Here is a 17036-nt window from a genome sequence, read left to right on the forward strand (position 1 = left end):
GTCAGCGTGGTAAACATGCTCGTAATTCTTTTTCTCATCAGGTCAATAATAGGGCTGAGGCTCCCTTTTTCCTTATGCACTCTAATGTATGGAGGCCAAATCGCGTCAATTCTACTCTTGGTTTTTCATATTTCGTTACTTTCATTAATAATTTTTCTCATTGCACTTGGTTGTTTCTTATAAAGAGTCAGTCTAAGTTGTTTTCTATCTTTCAGACATTTACTGCTGAAATAAAAACACAGTTTGGAGTTTCTATATTTGCCTTACATAGTGATAATGCCCTTGAGTATTTTTCTTCTCAATTTACTACCTTTATGACTGCTAATGGCATCCTGCATCAATCCCCTTATCCTTACACACCTCAACAAAATGGTGTTGCTGAGCATAAGAATCGTTATCTTATTGAGACTGCACAGATACTCCTTTTACATGCCAATCTTCCCACTAAATTTTGGGAAGATGTTGTTCTAACTGCATGTTATCTAATCAATTGCATGTCATCTTCAGCGTTACAAGACCATATTTCTCATTCCCTTTTGTTCCCTACATAGCTGCTTTATTATGTTCCTCTTTGTGTTTTTGGATGTATCTGTTCTATGCATTCTTTTTCACCTAAACAGGATAAGCTTGCTGCAAAATCTCTCAAGTGTATCTTCCTTGGTTATTCCCGATTGCAAAGGCTATAAGTGTTACTCTCATGAGTTGAACTGCTATCTTTTGTCTGTTGATGTCACATTCTTTGAACAATAGTCTTTCTTTTCGGTTGCTCAACCTGATTCACAAAGTCTTCACCAAGTTTTGCCTATTCCTTTTTCTTTTCTTCCACTATCCTTATCGGTTCCATCTGTCTCCTTTGTGGCGCCTACCCTACCATTTTCTGATCCACCTTCCACGGCTCCTCCACTTCTTACATATCACCGTCATCCTCATCCTGCTACCGGTGCCAACATTCCTCTAGCTAGGACTCTCCTAACTCGCTCTCTGCGTCTGTGGTCCCTCTTGCCCCGGATCCTGAGCCCAATAACCTCCCTGTTGCTCTTCGCAAAGGTACACGGTCTACTCGTAATCCCCATCCTATTTATAACTTTTTATGCTATGACCATTTGTCTCCTTCTTATAGTGTCTTTGTTTCGAGTCTTTCCTCTGTTTCTATTCCTAAAACCACAGGTGAAGGTTTGTCCCATCCTGGTTGGCGCCAAGCTATGTTGGATGAGATTGACGCCTTACATTTGAATGGTATTTGGGATTTGGTGCCTTTACCACCAGGAAAGACTCTTGTTGGTTGCCGGTGGGTATTCACTCCCAAAGTGGGTCCTGATGGACAGGTGGAACGTCTTAAGGCCTGCTTGGTTACCAAAGGCTTTACACAAATCTATGGACTGGATTACAATGATACCTTCTTTCCTATTGTGAAAATGGCCTCTATTCGCCTTTTTCTCTCTCTGGATGCCACGCATCATTGGCCACTCTATCAGCTCGATATTTAAAATGTCCTTCTTCATGGTGATTTGCAGGAAGAGATATTTATGGAGCAACCACCTGGTTTTGTTGCTCAGGGGGGGTCCAATGTAGTCTACGAACTCAAAAAGTCTTTCTATGGTCTGAAACAATCTCCACAGGCATGGTTTGGCAAGTTCGGCACTGTGGTTCAAGCCTTTGGTCTCACTTGAAGTGAAGCTGATCATTCGGTTTTCTATCGCCATTCATCTTCCTTATGTATCTACCTTATTATTTATGTAGATGACATTGTTATCACAGGGAGTGATCAAGTTGGAATGCAGAAGCTAAAGGAACATCTACATCAGCACTTTCAGACCAAAGACCTAGGCCAACTTCGGCATTTCTTAGGTATTGAAGTTGCTCAATCAGGAGATGGTATCTCAATTTCTTAGAGGAAGTATGCCCTTGACATCTTAGAAGAAACTGGTATGGTGAACTGCAAACTAGTTGACACCCTAATAGATCCAAATGTCCGACTCTTGCCGGAATAGGGGAGCTTTATTCAAATCCTGGAAGGTATAAGAGACTGGTAGGCAAGTTAAACTATCTCACAGTCACTCATCCTAACATTGCTTTTGCTGTGAGTGTAGTTAGTCAGTTCCTCAATTCTCCATGTCATTCTCACTAGGATGCTGTTATCCGGATTCTGAGATATCAAAAGAGCGTCAGGTAAAGGGCTATTCTATGAGGATAAGGGACACATAGATATTTGTTATTATGCAAATGCAAATTGGGCAAGATCTCCTTTTGATCATCGATCAACCTCAAGGTATTGTGTTCTTGTGGGAGGAAATCTGGTTTCTTGGAAAAGTAAGAAACATAATGTAGTAGCTAGATCTAGTGCAGAGGCAGAGTATCGGGCTATGGCTAATACAACTTGTGAGCTTATTTGGCTTAAACAACTCCTGCAGGAACTCACGTTTCGTGAAGTATCCCCTATGAAGCTTGTTTGTGATAATCAGGTTACCTTACACATTGCTTTCAATCCAGTGTTCTATGAGTGGACTAAGCATATTGAAATCGACTGTCACTTTATTAGAGAAAAGCTGGTTGAAGGTGTTTTGTTAGAGTTTGTTAACTCCAATGATCAACTTGTAAATGTCTTCACCCAGTCTCTAAAGGGTCCTCTAATAAAATATATTTGTATCAAGGTTGGTGCATATTATATCTATGCTCTACTTTAAGGGGGAGTGTTAGAATTATTAGTATAATTGTATATATTGTAATTATTGTATGTGTGTGTTTTATTTGTAATTAGATTAAGCCCATAGGTTATGCTCGTAGGTGTTTAAAGTCTGTTATGCCTACTATAAATAACAAACTAAAATAGGCTAATTTCTTAGGTTTTTCTCTCATAATTATTTTCTCACAGAAAGTAACATCTTTAGAAACATGGAGTTTGCGGGTGAGAGGATTATAGCATTTATATCCCTTTTGTGTGGGAGAATACCCTAGGAAGACACACTTAACAACCCTTGGACCAAGCTTATCTCGAGAGTGTTTGAAAATATAAACAAAGGAAACACACCCAAATACTCTAAGGGGAAGAGAGGTGTGGAAGTTAGATTCGGGATAGTGAGTGGTGAGGCAAGTTAGAGGGTTTTGTTGGTTTAGAAATTTAGTAGGCATGCGATTTATGAGAAAAGTCGTAGTGAGGACAGCCTCCCCTCAGAAAGTTTTAGGGACCCTATGATAATGAAGTAGGGCCCGAGCCACATTGAGGAGATGTCTCATCTTCCATTCAGCCACTCCATTTTGTTGTGGAGTGTCAACACACGAAGATTCATGGACAATCCCTTCTTGTTGGAAGAATTGATGCAAATGAGTATTGAAATAATCTCGAGCATTATCAGTACAAAATTTCTTTATGGGGGTTCCAAATTGGGTAGTTATCGTTCTACAAAAGTTGGGTAGGACTATTTGGATGGCTGCCTTATCTTTTAACAAAAAAAACCATGTCATGCGTGTACAATTATCAATAAAGGATATAAACCAACGAGCTCCATAATAGTTTGGAATTTTGCAAGGGCCCCACACATCAGAATGAATTAATGCAAATGGAATAGGATGGAGTTTATTACTAATTGGGTAAAACACTCGATGTTGTTTAGAAATAACACATACATTGTAATGAAAAATACTAGGGTCCAAAGAATGAAATAAAGTAGGAAACGTAGTTTTTAACAAGGTGAATGGAGGGTGTCCCAATCGATAGTGATGCAACCAGATTTGGTGATGATTGGTAGTCACCTGAGAAGAGCATGCTACTGACAACTGGTTTTTATGAGCCTTCCTTATGAAGCAATACAGCCCATTTGTTCCTCTAGCAACCCCAATCCTATTCTTCCCAGTCCTCATTGCCTGAAACTCACACAGATTAGTAGAAAAAACAGCATGGTAGTGTAATTCTTTGGTGAGCTGATGGATGGACAAAAGGTTGGCCGATAGTTGGGGAACATGGAGAACATGGTTAATGGTGATGTTAGGGCTTAGATAAACATTCCCATATCCAATTATGGAAACTGATGTACCATTGGCAATTTGGATTTGTTTAGAGGTCTTCAGGGGTTGATAGGTGGTAAACACATCAGAGTTAGGTGTCATGTGGTCAGTACCTCCGGAATCTAAGATCCAAGTATCATTCCTAGCAATGTTTATGACTGAAAAAAATACAGAATGAGAGTCATTACTTGAGGTCTTACCAGAAGTCTCTTGATGTGCCAAGGAACAACCACCATCATCTTGTATGGTCTTCAAGAAGGATTTCAGTTTGGTGATCTCTTCAATGTTGAGGAGATTGAGGTCTAGACTGAAATTTTCTTTTGATTTCATCAGATTTCTATCCTCTTCCTGTCACTTTTGAGATAAATATGATTGAGTGCAGGGACTAGTGGTTGTACTTGGAAGTCCGCTAATTTTGCTGAGGACTGCATCTTTCCCGTGAAGCCTAAAGCAAGTTTCTCGGGTATGCCGAGGTTTCTTGAAATATGTACACCAAAGCCCTTCTCTGTTATTCAACTGTCCTTGAGCACTTGTTTTTCCAGATTTCGAGCGAGATACTTCCCCTTTATTTGATATCATGGTAGACCCATCAGTGTAAGAACCTTGAAGCATCACTTCCCGTTTGTTTTCTTCACTACGTACCATGGCAAATACCTCATTTAATGATGGTAATCTCTCTCGATTGAGAATCTGCACCCTTACTCGATCAAAAATAGAGTTAAGACTAGCCAAAAATTCAACAATTCTATCCCTTTCCATAATGTGATTAAGAGTTGCAGCATCAGCACTGCACCCCATCTTAATCTTTTGATATTGATCCAATTCCAGCCATAAACTATTCATATAATTGTAGTACTCGGTGACTGTCATCCCCCTTTATTTAGTACTACTTAGTTTGGTTTTTACTTCATATATAACTGATGCATCTTGCACTTTAGAATAGGTTTGCTTAACTACCTCCCAAATCTCCTTAGTTGAACTTAAAAACATATAATTCCTACTTACCTCAAATTGTATGGCATTCCATAGCCATGACATAATGGGGGAATCTTCTACATCCCGTATCTAAAAAGTAGGATTTGTTGTTGCCAGTGGAAAGGAAGCAAGGTGGTTGAGCTTTCCTCGCCCCTCGAGAAAGGTCTAGACTACCTGTGCCCATTGAAGATAGTTCCTACCGTCCAATCAGTAGGAAAGTAGTATCCCCGGTAACTCGCTTCCTACTGATCCAATGCTAGTACTTACACTGGCAGTCACATCAGTAGTCACACTGAAGCCTCTAGTATATTCACGTGAGGGAGCATAATGATGGCAACTAAAGCCGAAGGGAAAGCAAAGAGGACTGGCTGATAATCGAACACGAACATGACTGGAAGGCACGAACACGAAGGATTTTGACACCAGGAGTGGGCTAAATAGACGTTAGAGGGCCAATCTGGAGCAACTGGAGGTGAAAGGTCAGCGAACACGCCTTCACGCGCAATCACGTGGGGTCAGAGGCAAACTGGTGGCAGTGCGTGGGGCGTGTGAAGACTCCAGTGGCCAACCGATCTGATGACGACGAACCCAACGGTGGTGGCGGTGCTGGTAGGCAGTGGCCAGACAGTGGAGTTCCGACTTCGATAGTGATGGTGCAATAAAGGCACTTGAACAGATTGAAGCGATAGTGCAATGAAGGCACTAGGGTTTACTGTACCAGCCTATTAACAAGACTCTAATACCATGTAGAAAGGGAGAAAGGGAAGCGGTATTCCCACACACTTTATTGATGTGAATTAGAAATATTTATACAAGAAGTTTCCTAATAATCTTCCTAAGAATTCTCCTAAGATTTAAGACTACATTACAACCCTATTATCTAGGATTAGATGTTATTCTACTAGATTACAACACTACAAGATAATACAAAGATAATTTAAGAAATATCTAAAAATAATACAAAGCAAAATAACAAAATAAATAGAAAGATGATAATAGATGAGTCTCTTGGAATCTTCAAGGCCGGCCTGGTCTTATTTTATTTCTTCAATAGGAACCTTGGGTATCGGTCTATGTCTTATCTGTGGGCCCTTAGTTCATTATTTGAGCATTGTTGCTTGTTGTTGTTGCCAAAATACAACAATTAAAATTTGTGATGTGGGGTCCACTCGAGCTTGGTGTCTGGTGAAGTTAGGTTGCCGTAGGAGATGTCGCCTTGAGGGAGATTGCCGTTAGGATGCTCGCTGCAAGGATTCGCCACTAGCTTTTGCCACTAGCTCTTGCCACTAGATTCGCCACAAGCTCTTACCACTAGCTCTTGCCATTAGCTCTTGCCACAAGCTCTCGCCACTAGCTCTTGCCACAAGCTCTCGCCACTAGCTCTTGCCACAAGGTTTCGTCACGAGCTTCGCCGCTAGGTTCGCCACAAGACTTGGCCTTCGCCGCTAGGTTCGCCGCAAGACTTTACCTTTGCCGCTAGGTTCGCCACAAGACTTTACCTTCGCCGCTAGGTTCGCCGCAAGACTTTACCTTCGCCGTTCGGTTCGCCGCAAGGATTCGACCCTGTTAATTCTGAGAAAATGGGTTAGAAGGCTGGCGGGAATCTTCCCCCACGAAGACCCTCCGATGCCAAAGTCAGTCCCGAATCCCAATGACTATTCACGAAAAAAGTGTATTCAAAGTGTCCAAATTTTACCAAAATTGGAAGTCCTCATTAATGTCCTGTAGTTGGGTATTTATAGGGCACGATTCTCAAGGGCGGCTGGTGTCGACACGTGGCGGTTGTTGAATGAGTCAAAGCCAAGCCAAAAAAGAATGGGGGGAGGTGGCCACAAGGCTGGCCCTCGTGGACAGCCTTGGTAGCCTTCTGCAAGCCTGCCCTTGCGGCCATCTTGGTTGCAAGGCTGACTGCGGCCTTAGCTCGCGGCTGCTGGCCGCAAGGCTGGCTCTCACGGCCAGCTTGTCGCGTGCACCTCGCGGCAGGGTGTCGCGAGGCTAACCCTTGCGGCTAGCTTGCCGCGGGCAGTTGCTAGCCGCGACCGCCTCGCGGCAAGGTGCCGCGAGGCTGGCCCTTGCGGCGAGTGCCTGCTGGCCGCGAGGCTGGCTCTCGCGGCCAGCTTGTTGCATGCACCTCGCGGTAGAGTGCCGCGAGGTTAGCCTTTGCGACTAGCTTGCCGCGGGCATTTTCCTGGTGGGGCTGGCCCTTGCGATCAGCCTTCCTTTTCAGAAAAAAAGATTTTTCTTTTTCCTTTTTTTTCATTTTTGTGGCACAACAATTGCCCCCCACTCTTCTATTTTGTCTTTAGACGAAATGGAAGAGTAGAATATCAGCCAAAGAGCCAGGTCTAGCACCTTGACTCAACCAAGTGTTTCAGAATGCCCAAAAAGATCTTACTTCGACCAGGGGCTGGAGTACCAAACTATCTCTGGGCAACCATACCCTTGATAGATAGACTTCACTGCGGAATTCTTGCCGGCTGTTCAAACTTGTCGGGAGGTCTAGGCGCCGGATCAGCTAAGGAGTCGGGTCTAGCTCGGGAGCATAGCACCGGACTCAGTCAATGGATCCCGACGAGCCTACGGGCACAGACTCCGGAGCATCCGGTGATCCTATGATGGATTATAATGCTCTGGCTATTATGTTCTCCATGTCCGTCTTTCGGGGTTAGCCTATCTCAGGGAATCTGGGTTTGGCCAGTGGTCCAACACGGGATTCCTACCAGATATCCGAGTTTGCCGGGAGACCTAGGCACCGGATCAACCAAGGAGTCGAGTCTAGCCAAAAAGGCATAGCACCGAACTCAAACGAAGGATTCGGGTGAGTCTGTGGGCATAGGCATCGGATGTTCTGGTAATCCCGGGCCAACTCGTGGTCATAGGCACCAGATTGCAACTGGATGACTCAACTCCGATAAGGGGGGTCATGGCAGAGTTGTCATAGGGTTGTTGTCTTTTCATGCCTTCCTTGGGCCAGACTACCTCAGGGGATCTGGGTTTGGCCAGTGGTCCGGCGCGGTATTCCTACCAGGCATCCGAGTTTGCCAGGAGATCTAGGTGCCAGATCAATCAAGGAGTCGGGTCTAGCCAAAAAGGCATAGCACCGAACTCAAACTAGGGATCCGGGTGAGTCTACGGGCATAAGCATCGGATCCTCTGGTGATCCCAGGCCAGCTCGTAGTCATCGGCACCCAATAGGTCAAGTCGCCTAGTGGCAATCTGGTGCGACTTGACCTATTGGAAGCGAGCTATGCTTGAGCCGTCATACCTGCATGACACATACAAATAATCTGGGCTCATGCAGATTTTACGTGGTTCGGCTTATAGTTTTGCCTATTCCACGGGAATACATGGGATATATTCTTTTATTTATTGGGGGATGTTATTACAATGGAAAATTTAAAGACAATTCCGGCCTCTAACCGGGTCGAGTAACGCTTCTGATGACAGGCTTGACTCTACGTCTTGTGCTTCGTCCCTTCCCTTGGGGCTAAAGCCGGAAAGTACCTCTTGAGGTGCACAGTGTTCCAAGCTTTTCCTATCGCCTCACTTTGTGGTGTCGGTAGTGTGCACCTGTTGGGGTCTATCATCTTATGAATTTTGTAAGATCCTTCGCACTTCGGGCTGGATTTCCCTTCCCCTTCTATTACCTTCCCCTGCGTCCAAAATTTCTATTTGGGTGACAAACTGTTCTGCTCGGTCAAACAAATCAGTCACAGAATTTGGCTCGGAGAAAGCTAATGATCTTTTAAGCGGGGCGTATGTAGTTCCGTTTAGTAGGGCTGACACCGCTAACCCGACTGGGAGATCCCTTACTTCCTGCGCCGTGGCTCTGAATCGCTCGATGTATTGCTTCAGGGATTCATTCGGCTTCTGCTGTAAGCTCATTAGATATATTACATTCTCCTTCTCCGGGAGATAGACGGAGAACGTATTTAGGAATTCTTTCTTCAACTGTTCGAATGATCGTATATGTCCTGTTGGTAATTCGGTGAACCATTGTTGATCTTGTCCTGTCAGGGAGAGTGGCTGGGAAAGCCCTGCACCTCGTGACCTCATTCCATCCATATAGCACAGCTACTGCGACAAAATGTTGTAAATGCTTCTCGAGGTCTTCCCTTCCCGAGTATATCGAAAGGTGCGGCAGTTCGAACTCTGGTTGCACTGGTCGCCTTTGGAGTTCCTCAGATAGAGGGAACCCTTTCGAGGGAGTTACCTTTGGTATCATCATTACCTGCTTCTGTTCTAGCACCTCTTCTATGAGGCGTTTAATGTCAGACACACTGAGTGTTTCCTGCTTCCTTTCATTTTGGCAAAGAGATGGGTCGTAAGGCACTCCCGAATAGGTGTTTTCTGCTGTCTCTCTATACGTGGGAGCTTTTCTTGCCCTTCTTCTATTTTCCTTCTTGAGTCCGTTACTTTTGGGACTTGACCATTCAACCCTGGAGTTCTGATTCTTGTCCCCTGTCGAGGGGTTCTGGAAGGGTTGTCTTGGGATCTCCGATGTTCTACCCTTGTATCAATTTGTCCCATGTAGGGAATGTGAATGTCCGGCCTTAGTTCACATAACAAAGCAATGACTTCCTGTAGTCTTCTCATATTCTCCTCATTGTTCACCTTGAGTTCATTATTCTGTTGTTTCAGCTCTTCAAAGTTCTTCCGCAATAGTTCATAATCCGAGAGTAAGACTGTGAGTGGAGCTATTCTTGAAGTTCCCACGAGGTTTCTATTTGGAATTGAAGACTGTCCAGATGAATGTTGTTCCTGGTTAGCGGGCGCTGCATGTGGGACTTGTTCCCCCCGCCCTATCGCGTATCTCCTCAATCCAACTACATGTGCTTCTTCTTGCTCCGAATGCTCCATGCCCCCCAGTCCGGTGGTATGGTTGCATTCGAGCACAGGAAAATTCTCAGAACGTACTTCGTTGCTAGGGTGATCTACCGAAAATCCTGGTACTGTAGAGTACACTGAGTGGGGGCCTTTCGTGACTCCTGCCCTGTTATGAGCGCTCCTTCGAGTGGGGTCAGGCGGGCTCGCCCAACCGGCTGATCTTGTCCCTCTCGGCATCTTGTGCTAAGATTGGCTTTTTGTTATGTTTCCCACAGACGGCGCCAAATTGTTGTTGCCAAAATACAACAATTAAAATTTGTGATGTGGGGTCCACTCGAGCTTGGTGTCGGGTGAAGTTAGGTTGCCGTAGGAGATGTCGCATTGAGGGAGATTGCCGTTACAATGCTCGCTGCAAGGATTCGCCATTAGCTTTTGCCACTAGCTCTTGCCACTAGATTTGCCACAAGCTCTTGCCACTAGTTCTTTCCATTAGCTCTTGCCACAAGCTCTCGCCACTAGCTCTTGCCACAAGGTTTCGCCACGAGCTTCGCCGCTAGGTTCACCACAAGACTTGGCCTTCGCCGTTAGGTTCGCCGCAAGACTTTACCTTCGCCGCTAGGTTCGCCACAAGACTTTACCTTCACCGTTAGGTTCGTCGCAAGGATTCGACCCTGTTAATGCTGAGAAAATGGGTTAGAAGGCTCACGAGAATCTTCCCCCGCGAAGACCCTCCGATGCCAAAGTCAGTCCCGAATCCCAATGACTATTTACGAAAAAAGTATATTCAAAGTGTCCAGATTTTACCAAACTTGGAAGTCCTCATTAATGTCCTGTAGCTAGGTATTTATAGGGCACGATTCTCAAGGGTGGCTGGTGTCGACACGTGGCAGTTGTTGAATGGGTCAAAGCCAAGCCAAAAAAGAATGGGGGGAGGTGGCCACGAGGCTGGCCCTCGCGGCCAACCTTGGCTTGCGGCAGGCTGCCGCAAGCCTGCCCTTGCAGCCATCTTGGCCGCAAGGCTGACCGCGGCCTTAGCTCGCGGCTACTGGCCGCAAGGTTGGCTCTCGCAGCCAGCTTGCTTCATGCACCTTGCGGCAGGGTGTCGTCAGGCTAGCCCTTGCGGCTAGCTTGCCGCAAGCAGTTGCTGGCCGCGACCGCCTCGCAGCAAGGTGCCGCGAGGCTGGCCCTTGCGGCCAGCTTGTTGCGAGCGCCTGCTGGCCACGAGGTTGGCTCTCGCGGCCAGCCAACCTCGCGGCCATCTTGTTGCATGCACCTCGCGGCAGAGTGCCGCGAGCATTTGCCTGGTGGGGCTGGCCCTTGCAGCCAGCCTTCCTTTTCAGAAAAAAAGATTCTTCTTTTTCCTTTTTTTCCATTTTTGTGGCACAACACTTGTGTAATTGTGTAGCTTGAGTTGTGGTTCATGGCATGGTTTGTGTGCGGAATGCGGGTAAGGGAGTTTCTAGTCTTGTGACTCATTCTTACTCTCCATCATTCTAGGTAGGGGAAAAGCGAAGATCGATGGTAGTGTCTGATCCAACAAGATAGGGTGTGTACAGGGAATTCCTAGCCGAAGACCTTTGAGAGAGTGGTTGTTGTTCTTGGATGGGGGAGGATGTCGTTTTGTTCTTTTGTTGTTATGTATGGTAGTACCCTAGTGAGTGGCTAGTGGTTCTTGTTGTGTATAATCTTCTCCGTACTTGATAGCTTGTCTACGGATGTTATGCTTCCGCAGTGTTTTTGTATGTCTTTTTCTCTTCTCTAGGGACCTCACCTCGGCTTCCCTGGCTTAAGGGTTGCCGAAATGGGGATCCCTACAGAACTTGTATACGTAAATGGCTAGCAATGCAGGTTGAGGACTGAAAAATGTTCCTTCAGAAAGTTGAGGACATAATAATTATAAACAATTATATGCTTAGCATGAATAATTATAAATGATGAAAAAGTGCCGTCAGATTGTTACACCCTTGTATAAATCTATATGTACGCCAATGTGTTGTCTCCAACAAGTTACTTCTTTGCTTTGTTTAGTATGATGGAATGGATGTTTAAAAAGAGTAGAGTTGGCCAAGCGGCCTTGTTATCTAATGGTTGGGAATACTTTCTGTTGAGTATTGTTCTTGAAAACAATAAGCTGGTTATTACTGTCAGTGGAAGTTATTGAGATCATTTTATCAAATTAGTTTACTTTCTTTCACCAAATAAAGTTATTTCATATTCTATGCAGGAATATAGCTCAACTGGCAAAGGTTAAGATCATGAAAAAACATGATGAATGGAAGGATCTCCACATATCTCATAGGTACATTATTTGGTTGTCTTTTTGTTGTTCTGCAGTTGAACTTCACTGTAGGATATTTAATGCAGCTCAGTACTCAAACTTCATTTTCTTTCCCCTTGATTGCACTTGACATTTAACCAGTTAACTCCTTCATTTTCTGCATCTACTTAATTGCTTTTAGGAAATCATATGGTTTCCCGTTGTTATGAGGAATATTGGAACTCTGGTGGCAGTAATAACTGGGGAAGAGTTGGTTGGTAATTGTTTTGAAGATATGCAGCATATCAATATATTATGGCTCAGATGAACAAAATTGTTGTTGTAGGACCTAGGTCCCCCCATGTCCAAGACCTACTCTCTCATGTCCAGTACCAAGGATTTGCCCCATGTCAGGTACCAGGGCTTTACCATGTCTGGAACCAAGGATTTACATCAAATCTGACACTAAGGGCCACAGGTCTTATATCTCAACACTACCTAGTCTGCCTTGTTAGCACTATTGTGCCTTAGCATACTTGGTGTGGACCAACATAAACATATTTTCTTGTCAAATAACAGATCACAGCACCAGAAGACATGAAATTTACAACTAGACCTACAAATTATTTATTTGAGAAAAAGAAAAGAAAAAAAAAACAATAATAACAACTTGACTGTGCATATATATTAACATGGAAAGTGGAAACCATACATATCTTCCTCTTAAAACATCTTTCTTTGGCTGAATCCTAGTGTTTTGACACTCCTCTCTTATTGCTGATGCGGGACAGCAATAAGATTGCAGAAAGTTGAGAAGAAAGAGAAGATATTAGGAAGAAGAACAAGAAGCTTGAGAAGGAAGGAGAAGAGAAAAGCCTAGGGAGAAGAAAAGAGAAAAGGCCAGGGAGAAAAACACAGCGAAGATGAAATCATATTATTCAATCAATCAAGCTGACTGAAAAATTACGTCATGAACCTTTTTTATAGGCCAAATCTAATCCTAACTATAATAGAATTATGAATCCAAGTCTAATGATAACTGGGAATCCAAATACTATTATTACTATAATTATCTAATAAAAATGAAAACATAACAAAATAATAAGATAAATCCTAACCTGAAGCTAATTTCTAAATCAAAATAGGAAACAATTAAAAATAGGACATATCCCTTTCAATTACCTTTCATCTTGAAGCAATCTCCCTAACCTTTAAAGCCTCAAGCTCTCCTCTGCTCCTGCTGCTGCAGCAACACTCCACTCTTTGCTGCTGATCTTGAACTTAGTATTTTCTTCTCCTCTCCTTCCTCTCTTCTCTGCTTTAGGAATTCATTTCCAGAACCCATCTATATCTTTTTGAAATTTTTGCCTGTCTCTTCTTGCAATCCACTTTTGGTGCGTATCTGCCAACAACATTCACTCTCTTAGTTTATGACAACATTAATGTTGATAATCCTATCTCCAGGCCTCACAAATTTAGCACTACATCTGAGCATCGAATGCAGCAACCCTAACCCTTACCCACTTCACACGTTGCTATGAGTTTTATACCCCAATGAAATAATATTGTATTGAGGCTTGAGATTGAATGCAACTGCATTAGGAGTAATACTTTCAACACTATAAATATTGAGGGTTATCCCCAAGGGATTCCAGTGTGCTCCACTAAAAAAAATCTCTTTCAAAGTGAAAAAATAGTAAAAACTTTGAATGTGGTTGAATTATTCACCTTTCAACAGAGTTAAAAATCTTAAATTATACAAATTTCAGCATTATGTTGTTTGCAAAAATTCCATAATGTTTTTGTTAAAAGAAGAATGAAGGAAAGAAGTTCTGTATCTTATCAGTATTCAACTGGCCAAAGAGGTGAATAGCAAAGCTTGGAGTTATTTTTCTAACAAAACCATAACTCTTAAGTTCTTTTGCAAATTCCAGGCATTTTCCACTAAAAGCATTACTTTCCTTCCTTTTTTTTTTTGGGGGGGGGGTTTCTTTTCTTGATTAGAAACTGTCAATTTCTTTTTTGAGGTCTTGCATAGTCATTGGGAATATCAAAATCTCATTCCTTATCTCTTCCATTGCCTCCAGCTTTTTCAATGTTATTGCTCTTCTTCCAATTTTGTTTGATCAACTATTGCTTTTGTTAACTCGTTATAAATTGAGAGAATGATTTTTCCATTTCATTTTATAGTTCTTGAATCTGATCTATAGATGGATGAGATACCGTGTGATTTATTTTGCTGAATATTTGTTTCTTTAACATGTTCAGTATCAGGTCAATTCTATGCCTTAACTTGCCTAGCTTCTCTGGTGGACTAGATCCTTGGGGAACCCCTAATGCAAAGAAAATGCATAATGTTAGTACTTTTCTTTCTCATTTTTTTCATCTTTCTCTTTCCCTTTTTTTTTTTTTTTTTTTACTCTGTTGTTTTATACCCGCAATTAATACCAAAACTTTATTTTCCTTTCCACATCTCTGATGAATGTACCTTGCTGGAACATGGTATGCAGAGAGATCTGACTCCACCATTTGTAGATGATGGCCTTCTTGAGATTGTTGGTTTTAAAGATGCTTGGCATGGACTTGCTTTGCTTACTCCAAATGGACATGGTATTCGCCTTGCTCAGGTTAGAGATCAAATACCTATTAATGAACCAGAAAATTTAGGGATGTCTTGAGCGGAAATGCACAAGAGCACATGATTGAGAGATCATATAATTTCCAATGAATAGTTTTTTTCTTTTTTGGTACATAATAGTTTGTTTAATTCACTGCAAAACCTTGGCATTCCCATTATAAGCAACTATTCAAGGCATGATGAGGTAAAATATGCTCATTGACCTATCAAAGAACTATGGCAGAGAATGCACACACTTAACGGAAACATGCCTATTAACTGCATCTGAACTTGTCAATGATTTGGACTGGAAAATGTGTGCTGTTTCCAGTCTGAGGCTTCATTTGTTAGACTTTTCTTTCAGCACGTGTCAGGATTAATAAATCATTTTGACTATAGCTTAATCATTTGGCTTACCTCCAGAAATGACTTATTTCCTCTTAGTAATTTGTCAGATGGTTATGTTAATTACTTTAAGCAGAAGCAAATATTACGTGGTTTGAGTGGTGTCATTGACTTCTACAATCTTGTAACTATCAAGTAGTTTTGTTTTATTATGGACTGTTTTTATTTGGAAAAGAAGGATCGAAGAGACTGCAATGCATCTCTGGGTGCATACCATAGTTATCGGGTTCTCTCCTACCTCCTGGAACCATAATCTGGATCACACGTTCTAGATCATGGTTTTTTTGTGTCTTGGGATTGCAAGGAACACAATTTGGATCCCTATCTTGGAAAAATTTTCAAAGAAAATTAGAGAAAAGAATGCTTGCCTTTCTCACTTTCTTGCATATTCTATTGCATTTTTATTCAAGCCTAACTTCGTTTGCATAAGATTCTTCACCTCCGTAAGTTGTGCAAGAACTAGAAAAGAACTCAAACCAAACCAAACCAATAGTAAAATACCAATCTTATTAATTCCGACTCGAGTACAACTATATAACGTACCACAACTTGAAATAACGAACCAATAAGCCTACACTTCCCATACCACAAAATTAGTATACTAACGTACCCTGTACTTGTTCCCGTACCACAGCCTGGAAAATACCACGCTCCTAGTAACTATGGTGCATACTACACAAAAGTTCAGGAGAAAAAATGTAGCAGATTTGGCAGTGATATTATGAGCTTTTTATTAATGCCCCGCAAACAGTTTCTTACATGTGATTTTCTTATGATTTTCGGCTCTTCTTTTTTTTCATTTAGGCACACAGGATCCGGTTTGAATTTCACAAGGGTGCATCTCGTTACACATATATGAGGATGGATGGGGAACCTTGGAAGCAACCCCTTCCATGTGTTGATGAGACTGTCGTGGTTGAAATCTCACACTATGGCCCAGTGAAGATGCTTGTCACCAATGACTGCAGATCCAAGAGTGTGAAAGGTTCAACACATGCCAGTTATAGTGCTGATGAAGAAGATAGCACTGGGACCGACCCTGTTGATCCAGAATATTGGAAGTTTGGGGCAGCAGAGTCAATGCATTGCTAACATAAAGGAAAGGGGGTTTAAGATTGTTAAAACGTTTCAATTGGTAAATCAATCTTCAATGTTATTTCTGTGGCCATGAACAGGGAACCAGTCTTCATCTGTGGGCTGAATGTTGGAATATTAATACTTATTATTGCTGGTGCAACACATCCAATCATCGTTGTTCCTAATTGTATTTCACCCTGCATGCATGGTTTCAGCTCAATGTGGATAATCTAGGTATGAGTTTGCTCATGGTTTATAATAATTGTAAAAACTATTATTGTTGTTTGGATAAATACTGGGGTACCCCTGAGACTTTGAATATTCTGGAGAGTTTATGTTTATAGTGTCCTAGGTTTGACGAAATCTAAGGTCACAAATAAGCTAAACCATTCGCAAGTAATTCGGTGTTCAGCTCAACAAAAGCTCATTTGAGTTCATTCATTAAGGTAAACGAGTTGAGGTTGAGCCAAGCACAAACATCGCCCATGGTCAACACCTCTCACTGCCATTGCAAGCCTCTATCTGAAGCTGAACCCGACCACCAATTGTCGTCTTCTGCCACCATCGCTCCCCATCACACACTGTCTTCTGCTGATTTATCATTGCCCATTGTGTGTTATCTTCGTCTGCCATCACCGCCACACACACCCTTGCTGTGTTGTTGTCGCTCGTTGTCACCCCCTACCATTGTCGTCGTTTTCTGCCACACACCCTCTATCTTCGCCTACTACTACTCGTCATCGCCTCTCTGAAACACTATCCATTATTAACGTTCATCGTTGCACACTTTCCTCCCTACTATGGCTCACCGCCACCACACCCCCCCTCTATCTTGCCTCTACCGATGCCACCGCCCAAGGCTCGCAAACAGCCGCT

At 42.8% G+C, this 17036-nt stretch overlaps 1 protein-coding gene across 3 annotated transcripts in view; it reads left to right on the forward strand.

Annotated features, from left to right (window-relative positions):
• The window catches only part of LOC127811881 (diacylglycerol kinase 5-like), an 82717-nt gene extending 66246 nt beyond the window's left edge, over nucleotides 1–16471 (forward strand). For all 3 annotated transcript variants that reach the window (XM_052352076.1, XM_052352074.1, XM_052352077.1), the window contains exons 10-13: nucleotides 12029–12103; nucleotides 14330–14417; nucleotides 14572–14688; nucleotides 15888–16471. In XM_052352076.1, coding sequence (XP_052208036.1) covers nucleotides 12029–12103; nucleotides 14330–14417; nucleotides 14572–14688; nucleotides 15888–16175 — 568 coding nt within the window. In that variant the 3' untranslated portion in view covers nucleotides 16176–16471. The remainder of the gene's footprint in view (nucleotides 1–12028; nucleotides 12104–14329; nucleotides 14418–14571; nucleotides 14689–15887) is intronic.
• Nucleotides 16472–17036: the final 565 nt, after the last annotated feature.

This window comes from Diospyros lotus, chromosome 10, assembly GCF_014633365.1.
Source record: "Diospyros lotus cultivar Yz01 chromosome 10, ASM1463336v1, whole genome shotgun sequence".
Taxonomy (NCBI): domain Eukaryota; kingdom Viridiplantae; phylum Streptophyta; class Magnoliopsida; order Ericales; family Ebenaceae; genus Diospyros; species Diospyros lotus.